Source organism: Hordeum vulgare, unplaced genomic scaffold (assembly GCF_904849725.1).
Source record: "Hordeum vulgare subsp. vulgare unplaced genomic scaffold, MorexV3_pseudomolecules_assembly, whole genome shotgun sequence".
In the NCBI taxonomy this organism is placed as follows: domain Eukaryota; kingdom Viridiplantae; phylum Streptophyta; class Magnoliopsida; order Poales; family Poaceae; genus Hordeum; species Hordeum vulgare.
Window position 1 is genome coordinate 476,192 of NW_025422483.1, and position 23,630 is coordinate 499,821.

At 42.7% G+C, this 23,630-nt stretch overlaps 2 protein-coding genes across 2 annotated transcripts; both read left to right on the forward strand.

Annotated features, from left to right (window-relative positions):
• Positions 1-598: 598 nt before the first annotated feature.
• On the forward strand, positions 599-3,881 carry LOC123415184 (rust resistance kinase Lr10-like). The gene is made up of 3 exons (XM_045106707.1): positions 599-1,364; positions 2,623-2,646; positions 2,791-3,881. The coding sequence occupies exons 1-3, from the start codon at positions 599-601 to the stop codon at positions 3,879-3,881; spliced, it is 1,881 nt and encodes a 626-aa protein (XP_044962642.1).
• Positions 3,882-8,716: 4,835 nt separating this feature from the next.
• Positions 8,717-16,929, forward strand: LOC123415190 (probable sucrose-phosphate synthase 4). The gene is made up of 13 exons (XM_045106710.1): positions 8,717-9,165; positions 9,298-9,387; positions 10,941-11,182; positions 11,781-11,844; positions 12,033-12,731; positions 12,821-12,934; positions 13,052-13,183; positions 13,323-13,499; positions 13,894-13,947; positions 14,034-14,096; positions 14,176-15,111; positions 15,207-15,334; positions 16,275-16,929. The coding sequence occupies exons 1-13, from the start codon at positions 8,911-8,913 to the stop codon at positions 16,549-16,551; spliced, it is 3,231 nt and encodes a 1,076-aa protein (XP_044962645.1). The 5' UTR covers positions 8,717-8,910; the 3' UTR covers positions 16,552-16,929.
• The last annotated feature ends 6,701 nt before the right edge of the window (positions 16,930-23,630 follow it).

Consider the following 23,630-nt stretch of genomic DNA (forward strand, 5'->3'; position numbering starts at 1 on the left):
TCTAGTTCTAGTTAAACTAATTTCCCAGAATATCTTTAACACCAAGTGTAGTGCACATTATAAGGGCAGAACACCATGTTTATATGGGCAGATGCATTTGATATTTCCCCTGGTCTCCATTGTCCACAGATTACAAGTTATCACAGACAGAAACCACGTATGACTGATAAAATACCAAAAGAAAGTAATAACTAAATCTTTTTTCCTTTACAGGACTAAGTGAAAGCATTTCCAGAATGTCTGGTCGATTATTTCAGATGATGACTGGATAACAGCCACAATTTAAGTTGTTATAACAAGAAGTCACAATTCTGAACATGGTGTTTTACCAAGTCAGATTCACGAATTTATTTAAGAAAAATGAGTCCAGATGCTGAAATGAAAAGAATAGTTTAAACAAGCATTCATTCCTTTCCAGAAACTACAGAATTCTCCAAGCCACAGAACATGGCAGAAGTTTCAGTGGTAGCTGGAATCTACTTGGACGCACAGCTATCATGACAACCATAGCCTCAACTAACTGGAGATTAAAGCAGACAAGTAGCCACTTTCTTTATTCCCTGCCTTCTCTTCTTCCATCTTTACTCCAGTATATTTCATGGACTTGCCTAAATTTCTTGTCACACTGTTGCTGATCTGTCTTCTCACCTATGAATCCTATGTGGGTGCAGCATCAGAAGAACAAGATTTCTTACAAACTTGTTCATCCCACCGGTGCAGCAAATATGGACCTGAGATCCGGTTCCCGTTCCGGCTTTCGAGCCACCCACCATCCTGTGGTGCCCCAGGCATGCAGTTATCGTGCTCCGGGGATGACACAATCCTCGATCACCATGTTCTTGGCTCCTGCAGAGTGACTGGGATCTATTACAGGCACCGCATCATCAACGTCATCCCGCTTGCGAAACCATCGACCCAATGCCCTCTTCAGAAGCTCATCTCAGCAAACTTAGCAACTGATGTGTACAAACAACCTCAATCATCACAAGTTACGACCCTGGTACGTTGTTCAAGAGATTTCACACCAGTGGATCAATATAGTATAGTAGGCCCAGCTTGTTATCTCAGTAACAACGCTAGCCAATTCTGGTATATAGCGAAATATTATGCAGACATGTCTGATCTTCCACGGGACTGCACGGTTGTTTCTAAAGGTATCCCCATACCCTTGACTTATGATAAAGATGGCCCAAACCTTGACGAGTACACCTTCAAAGAAAAGGCAAATAGTTTCCTCAACTTTTGTGAAACAACATTCACTTGGCACCTCAATAACATCACAGATGTCTGCCAACAGTGTGAACATAAAGGTCAGCACTGTGGATTCATGTCACAAAGGCATCAAGCTTTCTGCCAGCACCATGGTATTGTTTCTTTTCCTAGTTGAAATCTCGTATCATTATGGTGGATATTTTATTTTGGAACCACAATGAATTTCTGGCTCTCCATCTACGAATTTGCCACTTTGCTATATTTTGTTCTTAAGTACATTCAAGCTCCCCGCAGATTTTTCACGTGTAACACAACTATTTAACAAAAGAAATTGTAATGCCAATTGGACCAATGGATAACTTGTGCAAGCACATATAGTCTCTAGGTTCGCATCCATGGACGTTTCCATAAACTTTTTGGTCAAGTTATTGATGTTGTAACCACCTCTTCGGAGGCTGTACACTATCCCCCCTTTTCAATGCAAAGAAATGCAAGGCTTTTGCGTTTTCTCGAAAAAAAGTTATTGGTGTTAACTATTTGTAAAGTCACACCAAAAATGGTAAGAGAGAAATCTTAATTGACCATTCTGCAGATATTTTCAGATCTAAAGACCAAGCTTCGTTTTAGGCAGGATAAGGTCTAGCTTAGTAGGCTGATTTTCATTTAAATGTGTAACTACTAACTGTAATAATAATCTTTATTCTTGCCACATTTTTTTGCGTAAGTATTCTTGTTCTGTTGTTGACTTCTGGAGTGGTGTAACTTCAGCATATTAAGCAATCAACAAGTCAGGATTCAAAAAGTATGTTTTCAAATATGTGCAGTTAACAATGCGAATCCTGTACAAATATACACTCTCATCTATATGTGTATCAGTACTGTTTGTGGAAAACTATCACTTTTTTTGCTGTACAATGTAAGAGGTATTTCGAGCAGAATTCAGTCATCATATACAGAGCTTATATCACGATGTACTGAATATTAACTTATATACGAGAACATTAATTTTTTTAAAATTTATTGAATTAAATTTCGTTTCAATTTTTTAGTTTTCAACTAAATACAAAACAAATATATTAGATACCAAGTAATAAGAAGATAGCTCTATTTGTCGCAACATTTGTAACGATTTATACTCTTCTGTTACTAAATCTGCATGACAAGTAAAAACAATAGTACACACATAACGTAATATAGGATCATATCAATCGAGGCAAAACCCTCTGTCTGAGGTACAGTATACATGATGACAATAGGAGTCTACCTCATATATAAGTTCTTCCTATATCCACACACAGAACTTGTGTAACAATCACGAGTTTGTGGCTTCTTACATATTGTGGAGGTAGTTCTTCTGCTTTTGTCTACAATAAAACATGGCAAAACCAATAATCTTCTTTCTGCATGCAGGTGTGCCTGTCATCCCGGTTGCAGGTAACTCTTATTATTATTTTTATTCTAAATGAAATTCTTATTGCTTACTGACCTACTCTTTTGTGTTATCACATCACAAAAGAATCAGGAGCACATAGCTTCTTATCTGAATGCCACTTGTTAATCTCCTTTCTTTTTAATGAGCAGCATCATCTGTTGCTGCATTTCTAGTTTTTTCATTGACGGCGGCCACCGCGATCTATCTCTCCTTGAAGTCAAGGTACAGTGAAGAGATAAATATGAAGGTTGAAATATTTCTGAAGGCATATGGCACATCGAAACCCACAAGGTACACTTTCCCTGAAGTTAAGAAGATAGCAAGACGGTTCAAGGATAAGCTCGGCCAGGGCGGATTTGGAAGTGTATACAAAGGTGAGCTACCGAATGGAGTTCCTGTGGCAGTCAAGATGCTAGAGAGCTCTACAGGAGAGGGAGAGGAATTCATTAATGAGGTTGCAACCATTGGATTAATCCACCATGCAAATATTGTCCGCCTCTTGGGCTTTTGCTCCGAAGGAATGAGACGGGCCCTTATTTATGAATTCATGCCTAATGAGTCACTGGAGAAATACATATTCGCACATGTTTCTAATATTTCTCGACAACTCTTAGCACCCAACAAAATGCTAGATATTGCGTTAGGCATTGCTCGAGGAATGGCGTACCTGCATCAAGGGTGCAACCAGCGCATTCTCCACTTTGACATCAAGCCACACAACATCTTGTTGGACTACAACTTCAATCCAAAGATTTCAGACTTTGGCCTTGCTAAGCTGTGTGCAAGGGACCAGAGCATCGTAACCTTGACTGCAGCAAGAGGCACTATGGGATACATCGCACCAGAGCTATACTCTCGGAACTTTGGAGGGGTGTCTTACAAGTCAGACGTGTACAGTTTTGGAATGTTGGTGTTGGAAATGGTGAGCGGACGGAGGAACTCAGACCCTAGTGTTGAGAACCAGGACGAGGTATATCTCCCGGAGTGGATCTACGAGAAAGTAATCAGTGGGCATGAATGGGAGCTTACTTTGGAAATGACAGCAGAAGACAAGGAGAAGATGACACAGCTAACTATTGTGGCACTGTGGTGCATCCAATGGAATCCGAAAAATCGACCATCGATGACGAAGGTGGTAAACATGTTAACAGGGAGGTTGCAGAATCTCCAGATCCCCCCTAAGCCCTTTGTGCCGTCTGACAATCGTCCTATGCGAGAGAACACGACGAACGCATGAACACGCATTGTGTTTTCGTGTATTGTTACATGTATGAGGGAACTTAATTCGCATATGTGTTGCAAACTGTAATGCCTTGCACTTGTATGTCGAATGTCAATTTGGCTACATACTGAACCGAACTAGATGTGTCACCTGATGTGTACCTTATTATGATATAGTAATGCTACATAGGTCACCTGATCTGCGCCTTTATCATGTTGTAATGCTATGAATTAGAAACATATGGCATTGGATTTGTCAACCTTTGAATAATGAGAGCCTGTTAAATTATACTAATATCATGTCACTGCTGTGATTTATCCCCTTCCCCTCATAAATTTATTTCTCTGTCAGAATCACAAGATGGCCATGTAAGACCTTTCTAGTACAACGATCCGCAGATGGCCTCAGCTAATCATGCCACAGCCCCGGCTACTACAAGAAAGTAGAAACACAGCATTGCTCTTCTGTAATCAAAAGGAGAGCAAAGGGGATTACTCACCATCGCAGATTGCTTCCGCGGTGAGACGCGAGGAGCTCGCCAAGCCGGCGGAGAATGTGAGCTGCGCGAGCGGGACGGCCTCCGACGGGCAGCCTCGGCTTGACTGCGTCGCCGGAGTTACCACTCGCCGGCGGCCAGCCGCCAGCTAGGGTAGATACGGGCACCCGTTGGAGGTGTGTTTCCCCATTGGGGAATGGGGATAAGCCTGAGGGGAAAAACCCAGAGCGTCAAATAGGCGGGCAAACACATAGGAGTAGAAGCTGCCAGCCAGCAATGGGTTTAGCAATCCCGTTTTTTGGGAATTTTCAGCCGGTTTTTTCTGGTTTTGAGAACTTTTTAAAAGCTTCGCTAAATCAGTTTTTATTTTTTACCTTTATTCCTTTCTGTTTAAAAATGTTTTAGATTTTTAAAAAATGTTTCGGAATTTGAAAAAAATGTTCTGAAATTTTAGAAAATGATTTGAATTTCAAAAAAAAAATCCGGAACTTAAAAAAATGTTCCCAAATTTAAATTTTTTGTTCAACTTTTTTCCTAAATTTGAAAAAATATTATGGATTTCCAAACAATGTTCCAAAATTGAAAAAATGTTACGGAATTTGAAAAAATGTTCCGGATATTCAAAAATGTTTCGAAATTTCAAAAAAAGTTCCGGAATTTAAAAAAGTGTTGCGTTTGAAAAAATGTTCCTGAATTTGAAAAAAATGTTCCAGGAATTATAAAACTGTTCTGTATTTTTTCTTAAATGTCCCGGAATTTGAAAAATTGTTCTAGAATTTTTATCAAAATATTTCAGATTTTATTCATGTTTTGAAAAACATTCTGGATTTTGAAAAAATATTTTGCAATTTTAAAAAATATTTCGGAATTTTATAATTTTCTTCACAATTTAAAATTTATTCATGTTTTGAAAAAAAAATTGAAAAATGTTTATGGTTTCAAATTTTGTTAACAATTTGAAAAATGTTCATGGTTTCAAAATATTTTGCCGGATTCGAAAAATGTTCACGATTTTATAATTTTATTCATGAATTTGAAATTTGTTCATATTTCAAAATTTGTTAAAAATTCAAAACATGTTTCCTGTTTCCAAAAATGTTCTGAATTTCTAAATATTATTATTCAAATCCTAAAAGAAAATTGCTTTAAATTAGAAATGAAAAGGAAAAAAAGAAAGAAAAAGAGAACCAAAAAATAAAAAATAAGCAGAAAAAAATCTGGGTAGGCCCAGCCGGGCGACCCCTGTGCATCCGCTCGGCAGTTGGCCGCAACAAGCGGCGGATAGGACGTCCCAGCCTGAGGTGGGTCGGCCTGCCTGGTAGAAATGGGCCGGTTCACGGTCTTGATAAATTACCGGTGGGCTGTGGACGGCAGAGAACTCATATTGGGCAGACAACCACTGGTGGTACACGGTATCCGAAATTAGTGAGTATATCTTTCAACGATTATTTCCACCTCTCCAGGTTGCAATAAGTGACGCACTGCATGCGTGTCACTTGTCACAACCTGCGAGTTTTCCTTTTTTCATAGATCCGTATTTTCAAAACGTTTTATCTTCTAAATCATACGTTCAAATCTCGAACCGTTTTCACCGTTGGTTTCTCGCGTCGAGATTTTCAAAACTAGATCCCATGTTGATAGATTTTGACGAGCTTTTTTTTACAAAAAAATACGGACGAAAAAAACCGAACAAAAAAATCGTGCCTCACGCGCCAAAAAGAAACGCGTTTTTCCCTTTTCACGAGGCACGAGTTGTGCTCTTGCGGAAGCAAAACCGTGTGTCTCGTAAAAAAAAATAGAAAACACATTTCTTCGCACAAAAAATAATTCAATTTTTTTGTCAAAAACTATGAAAGACCGGTGAAAAACCGGAACACCAAAAAAACCAAAAAAAATTTACTCGGAAAAGGCAAAAGACGCGTGCGAAAAAAATAATAAAATACAAAATTTGAAATAAACGCTCAAAGCGCGACGGGGGCGGCGACTGGGAACGCGCCAAATGGCGGCGCCTGGAAGCAAGCGATCGTTGGAACGCTTGTGAGGTAGTGTTCGCTAACTAGTTGCTTCCCGTGTTTTCGCTAAAAAAAAAGGCACTCGTAGGGTCTCCCTATAAAAAAACCAGGGCACTAGTATGTTATCTAATATAAAGGAAAAAACATAAATCCTGCCTAAAAAACCAAGCTACTAGTATGTTACCTAAAAACATGTACGAGTATATAGATATTCAACCAGTCCCGGATACATCAGATGCCAAACCCGATCGAAACGGGGAAGATCCGTAGGAGACAAACATTCACACACCTAGGGTGGGGTTGTTCCAACACTGAAGCAATGTCCCTGTAACCAAGGTGCATAGACACCCTCACACATCCAGGAGTTATTTCTACACTCGAGCAATGTCATAAGCGTGAAACCGCCCAATGATGGTAGCATGTGCACGCCCAAGGTCCACCCGTCATAGATCGCCGAGGTAGGTCACCCAGATGACCGTCGTCCGGGCAGATCAAACGGCGCAAAGAGCCCTCGGGAGGCCCCGCGGCACGTCATCTTGGTATGGACGACGCGGAGAGCGCTCTCGCCCATGAAGGACAAAACGAGTTCTTTTTACGTTCTCGTGGAGCAGGTCATTGGGCCAGCCCTCTAAGGCCCCCCCTGCGAGCGCCAGGAATGCCAACCGGTGCTTAGAGCACCGAGTAGGAGCTCCCAGATACGGGCATCCGTTGGAGGCGCGTTTCCCCTTTGGAGATAAGCCTGAGTTGGGTTGGGTTGCCCTGTAGAAATGGGCCGGTTCGTGATCTGCATAAATTATACGATGGGCCGGTTCGTGATTTGGATAAATTATCAGATGACACAACTCGACGACACCGATACTCAAACTCGGAAAATTTGATTTTGTGTACCGAGGCAACAGAAAGTTGGCCACCAAACTCGGTAGCACCGGTTTGGTGGGAATGGCTAGGGTTCTGTCCGAGATCAAACTCGGTGATGCCGAAATGGGAAAGTTGGTGGCACCGATTTTGAGTGTGTGGTATTGGACAGAATGGTTCTGTGGGAAAATGACTGAGTATTTTGGTGGCTAACTTTGAGCACTTGAGCAACCAGTTCATTTTAATACCTCACCCCCTTTTAATAGTATTGACTTTTCTATGGACTCAGAATTGATTTCTCACAAATATAAGATGAAGAGTCTTCTAGCTTGAAGCTTGAGCCAATCTTATTCATTTCTTGCATCAAGGGGCATCTCCACATAAGCCTTTAGCCAAAACATCTTTTGAACTTTTTTGAAATATACTTGGATAAACATATTAGTCTAATGATGCATGTGTTGTGATCAATTATCAAAACCATCCTAAGGAGCAATTGTGCTTTCAGGGTTTAATGTAATCCATGAGACTTCAACTGTTGAAGATGCTTTCACACAGCTGTCCGGCTTGGACGCAACATGGCGCACGTAGACGAAAATGGGAGAAGAAACCTAGGAAAACGGAGTCCACCTCCCCACCGACCCCACCCATTGGCTAGTATCTTCACTTCGAATCTCATCTCCCTTTTCCAGATTTGCTTTGCTTCGGGAAGGCTCACATCATCAGCATCGCCACCGATTCCAATCCTTTCTTCCTTTCAGAACCCTTCCCGCTCTGATCCCCCACTCACCCACCTCCCAATCCACTCCCGACCACATCTCACCTCGCTCGTCGCCGAGAGCATCGGGGAGGGAGGGAGCGCTCGGCCGCGGTGGTGGGGAACGACTAGATCAACAACTACCTATTTGATACATGCCTTACCTTGATATTTTTATTATGTACGAAAACATTTATCTAGTATCCATACTATACTTGTATCACCATCTGTTCGTCAAACTAGTGGACCTATAAAACTTACCATTGTATCGGATGTGTGTGGACACAAGAAATTTGTTGTAGTATGTGATTACAAATGGTTGTTTGAGAGAGACCATTTGTATTCCACACCTCCCACGATTGATAAATCTTAGGTCATCAACTTGAGTGGAATTTGCGCTGGAGGCTCAACCGTATTTTTCATCAATAAAGAAAAATGAGAGTGATGGCGTTTTCGTGTGCGGGCACGTGGCGCCCCGGGAGACACGGCCGATGGGCGCCGAAGAATCGGTCGGTCGAGGGGAATACCTGTCCCCCCCCCCCCCCCTTAATTTAAGAAATGAATGGGTTTAATATTCCAAGAGATATTTTTTATAAGGCGAAAATGAAAAGTATTCCATGAGACTTGAGCTGTTGAAGAGAAACAGCTGTCCCGCCTGGACGCAAACGTGGCGCACGCTGACGGACCGAAAGCGCCTGAAACCTACGGAAACGGAGTCCACCTCCACCGGTATCTTCACTCGGAATCTCCCTTTTCGCCAGCTTTTGCTTTGCTTCGGGAAGGCTCAAGCCACGCTCACGCTCACGCTCATCATTACCAATCGCTACCACTGCCACCGATCCCTCCCCGATCCCCTCACCCACCTCCCAATCCCCACCCCACCCCACCCCACCTCGCTCGTCGCCCGGGGAGGTAGGGAGCGCCGCGATGGTGGGGAACGACTGGATCAACAGCTACCTCGAGGCCATCCTCGACGCGGGGGGCGCCGCGGGGGACTTCTCCTCCGCCGCGGGAGGCGGCGACGGGCAGGGCGCTGCCTCCTCCTCCTCCGCGGCGGAGAAGAAGCGGGACAAGGCGTCGCTCATGCTGCGGGAGCGCGGCCGGTTCAACCCGGCGCGCTACTTCGTCGAGGAGGTCATCTCCGGCTTCGACGAGACCGACCTCTACAAGACCTGGGTCCGAGTAAGCCACCCACCTCCTCCTCGCCGCTCCCTTCTGTGTCCTCGCTCCCTTCCTCCTCGCGCCTTCGCTAATCGGTGGCCGTTTCCGGCGATTCATGATTTCGGGCTCTGTTTTCTGTTTTCCGCTGCCCAGACGTCGGCGATGCGGAGCCCGCAGGAGCGCAACACGCGGCTGGAGAACATGTCCTGGCGGATCTGGAACCTCGCCAGGAAGAAGAAGCAGGTACGCACGCACGCATGCCTCGCCCAAACAGGACTCCGAATGCCTCCATTTGCTTGCCAGCTTCACTATCTATTTACTCTCTCCACCAAATTAGCACTGGACTGCCGGTGCCAAACTCTTGTTGCCGACTTCGCTGCTGGTGCCAGCCAAACTAATTACCGCTACTACTTTAGCTAGTTGTTGGTTAGTGACTAGTTGATTACTGATTATGTATGTGGTTGGGCGTCATGTCCGTCTCTGCTGCAACAGCGAATACTGAACCGTGCTTGTGCTTGTGCTTGTGCTTGTGCGCTGTATGAATGGCTCTCCCGGTGGCGCTGACAGTAAATGATGGCATCACGGGTCTCCATTGCAGCATATGCCTGCTTTGTTTCCTTCCTGTTTTTCCTTCTTGTTAGCTACAATGCTCCACATTTTTTTTTGATATGTGTTTGGATGAACTCTCTCCTGTCACAAAGCACATATGCTGCTTCAAAGATTTGGTACCCCTGCACGTCTTGGAATGCAACGGGTATCCAGTTATCCAGCCTGAACTGACGGTCCACCCTTCCTGCAAAAAAAAAAAAGGTTTCATATCACCATTCGAAGGAGAGTAGCGGTCCATTGTTGGGTGTGATTCAGAAAATAAATAAATGTTATGTATGACAGTTTATAATTCATGATTCATAGCAGGACATCTTCAGTTAGCTATCAGGGCCAATGGCCTGTCCTGGTGCTACTTTTTTTGTGGCCCTGATATTTAGACCTGTAATTCTGTTTCTTTTGGTTTTAAAAAAAGCAATTACGTGTCAAGATTTTGGGACGTGTTCTAGTTCTGTTAAGATGTTAACACTGATATTCCAACATGTTCTAGTTCTCTGTTAAGATACCAGTCACGCATTCTAGTTTTCTCATACTCCTATCCTGTGTCAAACTTTGGTGTCTCGAATTTGCTTTTACACTCCGACCGCAATAATCAAGTGTTCAACTAATGGTTTTGTTACTAGGTCTTCTGATGCAACTCATGATGGTCAAAACAGTCAATTGCCATACACATATATGTTGCTTGACCTTTGTGGTTTTGATGCTCCTTCAATCTTGAGAATAATATTGTTCTTTCAGTTAGCTCTGTGATCAATGAAATAATTAACTGATTTAGCTAGTAATTGTGTCCTCCTCAAACTTTTAATATAATCACCAAAGGTCACATATCACAGGTGCACAAACAATGTTCCTTCTGGTCAGATGGGAGTTTTTTTTACTGGTCACATTTCTTGAACCAATCATCTCAATTGTTCTGAGCCCCCAAGTGACCACACTATCTATCATGCCATTTATGATATCAATTTACTTATTTACACTAATCATGGAGGGAGCTTTTACCCAGGTAGCTTCTTGAATTTTAGCAAAAGGAGTAAATACAAACACTAATTTGAATACTCCTCATTCCTCTAGTATACATCAACATGAACACATGTTTCTGCCAATATTTCAGTTTTACATCACGTTGTTTAATTTTTTTTTTTGAAAAGGATGTTGTTTAATTATTGGCCACCTTGAATTATTTAATACAGATTGAAGGCGAGGAAGCCTCCCGTTCATCGAAGAAACGTCTTGAGCGTGAGAAGGCTCGTCGAGATGCTGCTGCTGATTTGTCTGAGGACCTATCTGACGGAGAAAAAGGAGAAAATATTAATGAATCATCTATTCACGCTGAGAGTACAAGGGGACGAATGCCAAGGATAGGTTCAACTGATGCTATTGATGTTTGGGCAAATCAGCACAAAGATAAAAAACTGTATATAGTGCTAATAAGGTATGGCTCTACTTTTGTTCTAGGGATCATATTGATCTCACCCTATGTGTTTGCTTTTAGAAAGTTCAGTTATAGTGGCTTCAAAGAGACACCTTTTGGTGAAGTAGGAATGATCACAGTGACAGTTCACTGCATTATGAGTTTATGACTGTTTAAACATAGTTACCTGATTGCTCTAAACACTGTGGAGTTCCAATCCATAAAAGAGCGACTCGTGAAAGAGTAGGTGGTACCTAGTGGATATGAAATTTTAATGGTTTAGATGCACGTGGGCCTTGCAATTTTGTTTTGTCTACCTATGAACCTGGTTCTGTCAATGTGCACAAAGTATATCCACTACATGCTGGATTGAGATAGTAGCCAAGTATCATTCATCATCCTTGCCTTCTTACCTAAGCATGCATAGGATTCTGGATTGGGGTAGTAGCCAAGTCTCATCCAAATGCACAGGGAGCTCAAAGAGGAGTGAAGTCACCTCTGTTTGTATGGCGCATGCACGCGTCCTCTCCATGGGACCCCTTGGACTTAATTTTTCTAAAACTACATGAACATTGTTTACATGGATGATTTTATTTTGGCATCTTCTGTTTTTGTGCAGCATTCATGGTCTTATACGTGGCGAGAATATGGAGCTTGGGCGTGATTCAGATACAGGCGGTCAGGTACTTATTGCGTTTCCCTAATTTCTGTGTTTGCGTCTTTGATGCTGGCTTCAAATCTGTACCTAATTCTTGCATCCCTGGTGGGTTAGCTTGTTATTTATCTTATTGCTAGTTGCTACGTAGTACTTACAGGTTGGTCTATATGCCATTGATGGTTGAGTTCAACTAACTGGTTCCATAACCTGCAGGTCAAATATGTTGTAGAGCTTGCTAGGGCGTTAGGTGAAACACCTGGAGTATATAGAGTGGATCTGCTGACAAGGCAGATTTCTGCACCTGATGTTGATTGGAGTTACGGGGAACCTACAGAGATGCTGAGTCCAAGAAATTCAGAGAATCTTGGGGATGACATGGGTGAAAGCAGTGGTGCTTATATTGTCAGGATACCGTTTGGCCCAAGAGAAAAGTATATCCCTAAAGAACAACTCTGGCCCCACATCCAGGAATTTGTTGACGGTGCACTTGTCCATATCATGCAGATGTCCAAGGTTCTCGGAGAACAAGTTGGCAATGGCCAACCAGTATGGCCTGTTGTTATCCATGGACACTATGCTGATGCAGGCGATTCTGCTGCTTTATTATCTGGGGCACTCAATGTGCCAATGGTTTTCACAGGTCATTCTCTGGGCAGAGACAAATTAGAGCAACTTTTGAAGCAAGGACGTCAAACCAGGGATGAAGTAAATGCAACATACAAGATAATGCGCCGGATTGAGGCCGAGGAACTTTGTCTTGATGCATCTGAAATTGTAATCACAAGCACTAGGCAAGAGATAGATAAACAATGGGGATTATATAATGGATTTGATGTAATTATGGAGAGGAAACTTAGAGCAAGAATAAAGCGTGGTGTTAGCTGCTACGGTCGTGAAATGCCTCGTATGATTGTAAGTCCATCTACATTGATTCCTTTCTGTTCTAATGGGTTTCATTATTTCACTATACTTATATGCTTACTGTTATACGATATGATCAGCCAATTCCTCCCGGTATGGAGTTTAGCCATATAGTGCCTCATGATGTTGATCTTGATAGTGAAGAAGCTAATGAAGTTAGCTCAGATTCACCAGATCCACCTGTTTGGGCCGATGTACGTTCTCCATTTTACCCCCCCCCCCTCCAACAAGAGATATGCAGGAATAATTGTTGTTGTTCCACTGGGATCGCGTGTTATATTTACTCACTTTTCTGGTTAAAACAATTTCAGATAATGCGCTTCTTCTCGAACCCTCGCAAGCCCATGATTCTTGCTCTTGCTCGTCCAGATCCCAAGAAGAACATCACTACGCTGGTTAAGGCATTTGGTGAACACCATGAACTGAGAAATTTAGCAAACCTTGTATGTGCCAGTCCTGTGTAGTTTCTCTTGTTGCCTTAATTTTCTTTATGCTATCCGGCAGTTCAGTTATCATTAATAATCTTCTGCCACCAACTATCACTGTCTGTTCTCAGTCTTGATAACTATTCTTTATCGGCAGACATTGATCATGGGTAACCGTGATGTTATTGATGAAATGTCAAGCACAAATGGAGCTGTTTTGACATCAGTACTCAAGTTAATTGACAAGTATGATCTCTATGGGCAAGTGGCATACCCCAAGCACCATAAGCAATCTGAAGTTCCAGATATTTATCGTTTAGCGGCAAGAACAAAGGTAACCAAGTGTATCTTTATATTTTGAAATGATTTGGTGGCCTTCTATAATAAGCGTGCTAGTGGGTTCTCTGACATGTATCATATTTAAGTTATGATTGGATGCAATGGGCCTACTGGTAGTCACATTTTAACTATCTTTTTTTAGAAAAGGAGGATTACCTCCGGCCTCTGCATCAGCACGATGCATACGGCCACTTTATTAATAATACATATCTTGTGTTATTAGTTATCGGATGTATATCTTGTGTTCTAATTTTAATGGCTTTAGCTTTTTGACTTGTCTTTCTTTGCTCAGTCTGACTTGCAGAAACAAACTGACCGTGCTGCTTTTTGTGCCTTACTCACATTTCTATACATAAATATATGCTTATTTTAGTTTCTTTTGTTTCCAGGGGGTGTTTATTAACTGTGCTTATATTGAACCATTTGGGCTCACCTTGATCGAGGTTACTTCTGCAACATTTTATTTTGTTGTTACTTTATCTGTGGATTGATGATGTTTATGCAAGCTTTACACCTTGTTGCATGCCAGGCTGCTGCTTATGGTCTACCTATGGTTGCTACCCAAAATGGTGGGCCTGTTGATATACACCGGGTACTGTTCTGCTATCTTGGTTTATGTCTCAGAGTGACTCACTTTTTTTCTGGCTATTGATGTCCTCTTTTTTATTCAGGTTCTTGACAATGGCATTCTTGTTGATCCCCACAATCAAAATGATATAGCTGAGGCACTTTATAGACTTGTTTCTGATAAGCAATTGTGGGCACAGTGCCGTAAGAATGGTCTGGAAAATATCCATCGATTTTCTTGGCCTGAACATTGCAAGAACTATCTGTCACGGGTTGGTACGCTCAAGTCTAGACATCCACGATGGCAAAGGAGTGATGATGCTACTGAAGTTTCTGAAACAGATTCACCTGGTGACTCTTTGAGGGATATTCATGATATATCTCTTAACTTGAAGATTTCCTTGGACAGTGAAAAATCAGGCAACATGTCAAAATATGGAAGGAGTTCAACCAATGAGAGGAGAAACATTGAGGATGCTGTACTAAAATTTTCAGAAGCCGTTAGTGCTGGCACAAAAGATGAGTCTGGTGAGAATGCTGAGGCCACCACAGGCTCCAATAAATGGCCATCTCTGCGAAGGAGAAAGCACATCGTTGTTATTGCTGTAGATTCTGTGCAAGATGCGGACTTGGTTCAGATTATCAAAAACATTTTCCAGGCTTCAAGCAAAGAAAAATCATCTGGTGCTCTTGGTTTTGTATTGTCAACATCTCGAGCGGTATCAGAGATACATCCTTTGTTAACATCTGGGGGCATAGAGATTGCTGATTTTGATGCCTTCATATGCAGCAGTGGCAGTGATCTTTGCTATCCATCTTCAAATTCAGAAGACATGCTTAGCCCTGCCGAGCTTCCATTTATGATCGATCTTGATTATCACTCTCAGATTCAATATCGCTGGGGAGGAGAAGGTTTAAGGAAGACACTAATTCGTTGGGCAGCAGAAAAGAATAGCGAGAGGGGACAAGAAGCAGTTACTGAAGATGACGAATGTTCATCCACTTACTGCATTTCTTTTAAAGTGAAGAATACTGAGGCCGTACGTTTGTTCTTCATCTACTTCTTCACTGATTTTCTCAACCTTCTCTACTATAGACGGTGTTCTTATTATGCTTCAACTTTCATATGTTTTAGGTCCCTCCTGTGAAGGATCTTAGAAAGACAATGAGAATTCAAGCATTGCGGTGTCATGTATTGTACAGCCATGATGGCAGCAAGTTGAACTTCATACCTGTTCTAGCATCACGATCCCAAGCACTAAGGTTTGGTTATTCATATAACTGTTATATATACTTTTTGAACACAACCTTCAGTCCTCTGTTCAGTAAAATGCTATACTTTGTATGATTATAGTCTATCTGCCACTACATGTTAACCGTTCTAGGATGCTTGTAATTCTGATCATCAATTTGTATGAAGTGTTTTTGCGAGGTAACAAAGTATATAGATTGATGGCATATATTACAATCGAAAATAGTGGTCATAGTAGAACATCGTTAGGTCAATGTCCTGAATGACTTATATTATACTCTGATACTGGAATACATATTTGATGTTGGAATGACATTATTCATTGTTTAATATATGTAAAGATGTACTCCCTTTGTAAACTAATGTAAGATCATTTAGATCACTAAACGATCTTATATTAGTTTACAGAGGGAGTAGAAGTTAGTAATGCGCCATGCTTTTATTCGTTTAAGAGGCATGGATGGCTGAAGAAACTTTAATAATCTGGTTCCCAATACAAACACAAGAGAAGTAAGATGTATGTAGGCGTGTTCTACAAACACTGATTAGCTGATAAAAAATACTCCCTCCGTCCCATAATATAAAAGCGGCTTTTACACTACACTAGTGAAATAAACGATCTTATGTTATGGGACGGAGGGAGTATTAAGCATCAGAAGGCTGAAGGCTAGCAAGGGCGAGACCTGTGTCTGGGCTTTGGACCACAGTTAGATTCAGGCTTTCCTTTAGTGTTATTTTTTCTTATTTCCTGTAGGGTCGTTTGACACCTCATTGTTTGCTTTCCTACCTAATGAGAAGATGTGATATTCTCTTCAATGTATACTAAAAATGGCATGCTCAGACATGTTCAGACAAATCTGCCAAAATTTGGCAACTACATAGTCCTGATGGTATGTGTGTTCATCTTCTCTTTTTTTGTGTGACATTGAATGTGTGTTCACCTTTGTCCAGGTACTTGTATATAAGGTGGGGGGTAGAGCTGTCAAAGATGACGGTGGTTGTTGGTGAAAGCGGCGATACAGATTATGAAGGGCTACTTGGAGGGATGCAGAAGACCATCATACTCAAAGGCTCATTTAATTCCGTGCCAAACCAGCTTCATGCCGCCAGAAGCTATTCGCTAGAGGATGTTGTATCGTTTGACAAGCCAGGAATTGCTTCCGTCGAGGGTTATTCCCCAGATAACCTAAAATCAGCTCTACAACAATTTGGTGCCCTGGAGGGCTAGAATCAATCACCGACTTGTCACAGTCGGCAGCGGAATAAAGTAGGTGTGTGGATGCACACTTTGCTATGGGGTTGCACACGAGACACGGCGACCTCTTCCCGTGCCTGTTGTTCGGCAAGGACGTGCCAGTGGCGGCAATCTCGAGCACGTGCTCGGTTTACGCCTTTGGATTTTGTGACCTACACTCCATTTTCATTCCCATGGTAAAATTGTTCATAGGATCCAAATAAAATAATTAGTATCAAACTGTAGTCATAAAGGGTTGTGCTATAGGGAATGAGTACCCTCTTGTGTGGAAACCATATGCCCAACAATGCACATGCATCTCTATGAATAATTAGCATCTCCAAGGAGCTGGAGCGAGCAATCTTGATTTCAGTGGGTTATGTACGTTTTCCTCGCCAGTTGTTTCTGTTTTCTCTCTTCATGTGTCTGCAAATGTTTATGTACAGTAAGCTACCGCTGGTACTGCCTATTCACTTAAGTACTTCAAGCTCAGTGCCTGCGACACCAGATCGGTCGGAGTTCGAGGATCGCAGTCCGACTGAAGTTGCATTCATAGAGCAGAGTGATTGTGATTGAGATTGCCTGCGATAATGACCCAACCAACTAAAAATTCGCTCCGGGTAGATACAATAGTATAGCCAGCTGCTGGCTATAAGCTATTGCCATGTCATCTATAACCCATCTTATAGCCAACATGTATAATAGTTCATTGCAAAAGTGTACTATTTTTTTATTATATGGTCTATTTTTCATACTCACAAAATGCCTAGGAGTACGTGCTAGAGTTGACTTTTAGCTAAGAACCCGCTTACCTTCTTTTTTTTTCTTTTTCCTCTAACTAAATAAAAATATATTAGTTTATTCCTTATAGCCAGCTGACTCAGCTCTATTGTACTTGCTTTAAAGGGTTTCTTCAACAAAAGCATGTCCTCGTCCTTAATATAAGACGTTTTTACAGTTCAGTTTAAACCTTCAACTGCAAAAACGTCTTGTACCTTCTGCACTCCTTGTAGATTCATTCCCCATCGAAAATAATTGGATGCTGAGGTTGTGTTCGGGCTGCAGCATGCGGGCCAACACGGTACGGCCCATGCGGGCCAACACGGTACGGCCCGACTATTTAACATGCCACGGCTCGGGGCCGGGCCGTACCAGACACGATTACTGTGGGCACGGCCAGGCTGTGCGGCCTGGCCCGTTTGGCCAGCTATGTCTGCCGGCAGTAATATATATACATGCATAGAGTATCTGAGAAATACATAAGGGGATCAGTTCATGTGATAACCGACAGAAGGCAGATATATGCAAGTTGCTCTTCATGAGTTTACATTTACGATAAGAACCGCCATAGCGCGGGGAATACGACTTGTGTTTTGAATTAGTCATACGGGGGAGAATGCCCGTAGGAGATATCCACATGAGATCTCTCCATACCCATACATAATAAAAGATAGGATGTTCTTTTTTAGGAATACACGGCGAGAGATATCCATAGTAATATGCCACCCCATTAATGAACACTTCAGATAAAATAAATCGAGGAGAAAAAGGGATCGAAACCAGGCCTACTGAACGCAGCGTTGCATTTTGCACCACATGCCACTAGCTCAGTATTGGATTTCTGAAATAGTAATAAGGGGTGACCAACTTAAGGTAAAAGAGCCGTTTTTTTTCTGTTTTTGTTTTTTATTCGCTTTTCCACTGGTTTTCTCTTCTTTCACTTGTTTACTTTACTTTATTTTCTTTCTCTTTTTTTTGCCTTTTTTGTTTCTTTCTTGGTTTTTTAACTTTCTTCTTCAGTTTTGTTTGGTTCTTTCTCATTTTTCATTGTTTTTTTGCTTTTGGTATGTATCTATACATTTTTGATACACATTTAATATTATTCAAATCATGATCAATATTTTTAATACACTTTAATATTTTTTCAAATGATTTATTAATATTTTTATGACATTTCGTTCTTAAATAAATCATCAACATTTTTTTATACACATTTCACATATTTAAAATGCTTGATTAACTTTTTTAAATACAACTTTAAAATTTCTTAAAACATGCTCAACATTTTGTATAAACATTTAATATTTTTCAAATTCTTGATTAGTGTTTTTGCATTTTTTTTCAAATGCTTGGCTTGACTTTTTTAAATACATATTTAACTCTTTTCACACCCATTATACATTTTTGGTTATAAATGAGAATCATTTTTTCTATACATGTTTAACACTTTTCAAATGCTTGGTTAATTTTTTTACAAATTTTTATATAAAACGTTTTGAATATATTTATTTAAAATACTTGGAAGGATAAACGAGAGTAAAGAAATAAAAAAGCGAAAACAAAAAAAGTAAAAAATGAACCTGTGCCTATACGTTTGGGCCGGCCCATGTAGCGCTGGCTTCCCTACACATTTAAAATTTCTCAAAACATTTCCGCAACTTCTGTTTTAATCTGTGAAAATTTTAAAATCCGTGAACATCTTAGTTAATTTTTGTCAAATTTGCCAAATCTGCGAACGCATGGGCCGACCAAATAGGTGCTAGAGTGGACCAAATTAGCAAGTTTTGACGAGGTCTCCGTAACCGCTCACCGGAGATCGTAAAACTTTTGTACTACCCCGTGACCCAGAATCAATGAGTAATATCATAGAAAACTAGCCAGAATGGAATAAATCTGCGAGTTTTGACGAGGTCCCCATAACCGGCCCCCGAAGTTTCCCGAACGTTTGTAACGCCACGGGACCCAGAATCAGAATGGACCAAATTTGTGTGTTTTGACGAGGTCCGCGTAACCGGATTCCAAAGTTCCCCGGACGTTTGTATCGCCCCAGGTCCCAAAATCAGTGAGTAATAGAATAGAAAACTTGCCAGAATGGACAAAATCGTTGAGTTTTGACGAGGTCCCCGTAACCAGTCCCCGGAGTTCTTGGAACGTTTGTAGTGTTCCGGGACCCAGAATCAGTGAGTAATAACATAGAAAACTGGTCAGAATGAACCAAATCTGCGAGTTTTGACGAGGTCTCCGTAACCGGTCCTCGGAGTTCCTCGAATGTTTATAGCACCCCGGGACCGAGAATCAGTGAGTAATAGCATAGTAAAATGGCCATAATGAACCAAATCTGCAAGTTTTGATGAGGTCTTCGTAACCGGACTTCGAAGTTCGCCGAACGTTCGTATCAACCTGGGTCCCGAAATCAGTGAGTAATAAACGGCCAAAATGGACAAAATTTGCGATTTTTGACGAGGTCACCGTAACCGGTCCCCGGAGTTCGTGAAACGTTTGTAGTGCCATGGGTCCTAGAATCAGTGAGTAGTTGCATAGAAAATTAGCCAGAATGGACCAAATCTGCGAGTTTTAACGAGGTCGCCGGACCCGGTCCCCGAAGTTTTCCGAACGTTTGTAGCGCCCCGGGACCCAGAATCAGTGAGTAATAGCATAGAAAACTAACCAGAACGGATCAAATCTATGAGTTTTTACAAGGTCCCCATAAACAGTCCTCGAAGTTAGAGGAACGTTTGGATCGGTCCGGGAACCAAAATCAGTGAGTAATAGCGTAGAAAAAGCTGACTAGAACGGACTAAGTCTGCGAGTTTTGACAAGGTCCCCGTAATCGGACCCCCGAAGTTCCCCGAACATTCGGATGGCCCCGGGCCCAAAATCAGTGAGTAATAGCATAGAAAACTGGTTAGAATAGACCAAATCTACGAGTTTTAACGAGGTTCCAGTAACCGGTCCCCGAAATCCCGAACGTTTGTAGCGCCACGGGACCCAGAATCAGTGAGTAATAGCATGGAAAACTGGCCACAATAGACCATATGTGCGAGTTTACACGAGGTCCCCGTAACCAGATCTTGAAGTTCCCCGAACGTTCGTATCGCCCGGGACCCAGAATCAGTGAGTAATAGCATAGAAAACTCGCTAGAATGGACAAAATCTGTGAGTTTTGTCGAGGTCCCCGTAACCGGTCCCCGGAGTTCCTGGAACGTTTGTACTGCCACGGGACCTAGAAATAGTGAGTAATAGCATAGAAAACTAACTAGAATGGACCAAATTTGCGAGTTTAGACGAGTTCCCCGTAACCAGTCCCAAAAGTTCCCCGAACGTTTGTATTGCCCCGGGACCCAGAATCACTGAGTAATAGCATGGAAATTTGGCCAGAATGGACCAAATCTGCGAGTTTTGACGAGGTCCTCCTAACCGGTCCCCGAAGTTCCCCGAACGTTTGTAGCGCCACGCGACGCAGAATCAGTGAGTAATAGCATAGAAAACAATGCCAGAATGGACAAAATCATCGAGTTTTGACCAGGTCCCCGTAACCAGTTCCCGGAACGTTTGTAGCGCCCCAGGACACAAAATCAGTGAGTAATAGCATAGAAAACTGGGCAGAATGGACATAATCTGCGAGTTTTGACGAGGTCTCTATAACCGGTCCTCGAAGTTCCTCGAACGTTTGTAGCACCCCGGGACCCAGAATCAGTGAGTAATAGCATAGAAAAATGGCCAGAATGGACCAAATCTGCAAGTTTTGACGAGGTCTCCGTGACCGCACTTCGAAGTTCCCCGAACGTTCGTATCGCCCAGTGTCCCAAAATCAGAGAGTAATAGAATAGAAAACCGGCCAGAATGGAGAAAATGTGCGAGTTTTGTCGAGGTCCCCGTAACCGGTCCCCGGAGTTCGTCGAACGTTTGTAGTACCCCGGGTCCCGGGGCGATACGAACGTTCCCCGAAACGTTCGGATCGCAGTTCCTCGTAACCGGACCCCAGGGTTCCCGAACGTTCGTATCGCCCTGGGACCTAGAATCAATGAGTAATAGCATAGAAAACTGGACATAATGGAAAAAATCTTCGAGTTTCAACGAGGTCCCCGTAACCTGTCCCAGGAGTTCCTAGAATGTTTGTATTGCTCCGAGACCCAGAATTAGTAAGTAATAGCATAGAAAACTGGCCAGAGTGGACCAAATCTGCGAGTTTACACGAGGTCCCCGTAACCGGAACTCGAAGTTCCCCGAACGTTTGTAGCGCCACGTGAACCAGAATCAGTGAGTAATAGCATAGAAAAAAAGCCATAATGGACAAAATCAATGAGTTTTGACGAGGTCCCCGTAACGAGTCCCCGGAGTTCCTAGAAAGTTTGTAGTGCCCCGGGACACAAAATCAGTGAGTAATAGCATAGAAAACTGGCCAGAATGGACCAAATCTGCGAGTTTTGATGAGGTCTCTATAACCGGTCATCGGAGTTCCTCGAACGTTTGTACCACCCCGGGACCCAGAATCAGTGAGTAATAGCATAGAAAACTAGCCATAACGGACCAAATCTGCGAGTTTTTACAAGGTCCCCATAACCAGTCCTTGAAGTAAGCGGAACGTTTGGATCGACCCGGGAACCAAAATCAGTGAGTAATAGCATAGAAACCTGGCCAAAATTGACCATACGTGCGAGTTTACATGAAGTCCCCGTAACCAGACCTCAAAGTTCCTCGAACGTTCGTATCGCTCCGGCACTCAGAATGAGTGAATAATATCATAGAAAGCTGGCAAGAATGGACAAAATCTGCGAGTTTTGACGAGGTCCCCGTAACCGGTCCCCGGAGTTTCTGGAACATTTGTACTGCCCCGGGACCCAGAATCAGTGAGTAATAGTATAGAAAACTGGCTAGAATGGACTAAATCTGCGAGTTTTGACGAGTTCCCCGTAACCGGTCCCAAAAATTCCCCGAACGTTTGTATTGCCCCGGGACCCAGAATCAGTGAGTAATGGCATAGAAAACTTGCGAGAATGGACCAAATCTGCGAGTTTTGACGAGGTCCTCGTAACCGGTCCCCGAAGTTCCCGAACGTTTGTAGTGCCACGTGAACCAGAATCAGTGAGTAATAGCATAGAAAAACAGCCAGAATGGACAAAATCAAGGAGTTTTGACGAGGTCCCTGTAACCAGTCCCCGGAGTTCCTAGAAAGTTTGTAGTGCCCCGGGACCCGGAATCAGTGAGTAATAGCATAGAAACTGGCCAGAATGGACCAAATCTGCGAGTTTTGATGAGGTCTCTATAACCGGTAATAAGAGTTCCTCGAACGTTTGTAGCACCCCGGGACCCAGAATCAGTGAGCAATAACATAGAAAAATGGCCAGAATAGACCAAATCTGCAAGATTTGACGATGTCTCCGTAACCGCACTGCGAAGTTCCCCGAACGTTCGTATTGCCCCGTGTCCCGAAATCAGCGAGTAATATTATAGAAAACCGACCAGAATGGACAAAATGTGCGAGTTTTGACGAGGTCCCCGTAACCGGTCCCCGGAGTTCGGGGAAGGTTTGTAGTGCCCCGGGTCCCAGAATAAGTGAGTAATTGCATACAAAACTGGTCAGAATGGACCAAATATGCGAGTTTTGACGAGGTCGCCATAATCGGTCCCCAATGTTTCCCGAACGTTTGTAGCGCCCCGGGACCCAGAATGAGTGAGTAATGGGATAGAAAACTAGCCAGAACGGACCAAACCTGCGAGTTTTGACAAGGTCCCCATAACCAGTCCTCGAAGTACGCGGAATGTTTGGATCGGCCCGACAACCAAAATGAGTAAGTTATAGCATAGAAAAATGGCCAGAATGGACCAAGTTTGCGAGTTTTGATAAGGTCCCCGTAATCGGACCCCGAAGTTCGCCGAACGTTCGGGTGGCCCAGGAGCGAAAATCAGAGAGTAATAGTATAGAAAACTGGCTAGAATGGACCAAGTGTGCGAGTTTTGACGAGTTCCCCGTAACCGATGCGTGGAGTTCGTGGAACGTTTGAAGTGCCCTCGGACCCAAAATTAGTGAGTCATATCATAGAAAACTAGCCAGAATGGACCAAAACTGTGAGTTATGACGAGGTCCGAGTAACCGGTCCCCGAAGTTCCCCGAACATTTTGTAGCGCCACGGGACCCATAATCACTGAGTCATAGCATAGAAAATTGCCCAGAATGGACCAGATCTGCGAGCTTCAACGAGGTCCCCGTAACCGGTCCCCGGAGTTCGTGGAACGTTTGTATTGCCCCGGGACCCAGAATCAGTGAGTAATAGCATAGAAAACTCGTCAGA

Bases quoted from the DNA above. Each gene is read 5' to 3' on its own strand.
- LOC123415184 (XM_045106707.1), top strand. From the start codon at position 599: ATGGACTTGCCTAAATTTCTTGTCACACTGTTGCTGATCTGTCTTCTC. The intron at 1,365-2,622 runs GTATTGTTTCTT...TTCTGCATGCAG, and splicing joins AGCTTTCTGCCAGCACCATG to GTGTGCCTGTCATCCCGGTT. The intron at 2,647-2,790 runs GTAACTCTTATT...CTTTTTAATGAG, and splicing joins GCCTGTCATCCCGGTTGCAG to CAGCATCATCTGTTGCTGCA.
- LOC123415190 (XM_045106710.1), top strand. From the start codon at position 8,911: ATGGTGGGGAACGACTGGATCAACAGCTACCTCGAGGCCATCCTCGAC. The intron at 12,732-12,820 runs GTAAGTCCATCT...CGATATGATCAG, and splicing joins GTGAAATGCCTCGTATGATT to CCAATTCCTCCCGGTATGGA. The intron at 12,935-13,051 runs GTACGTTCTCCA...AAACAATTTCAG, and splicing joins ATCCACCTGTTTGGGCCGAT to ATAATGCGCTTCTTCTCGAA.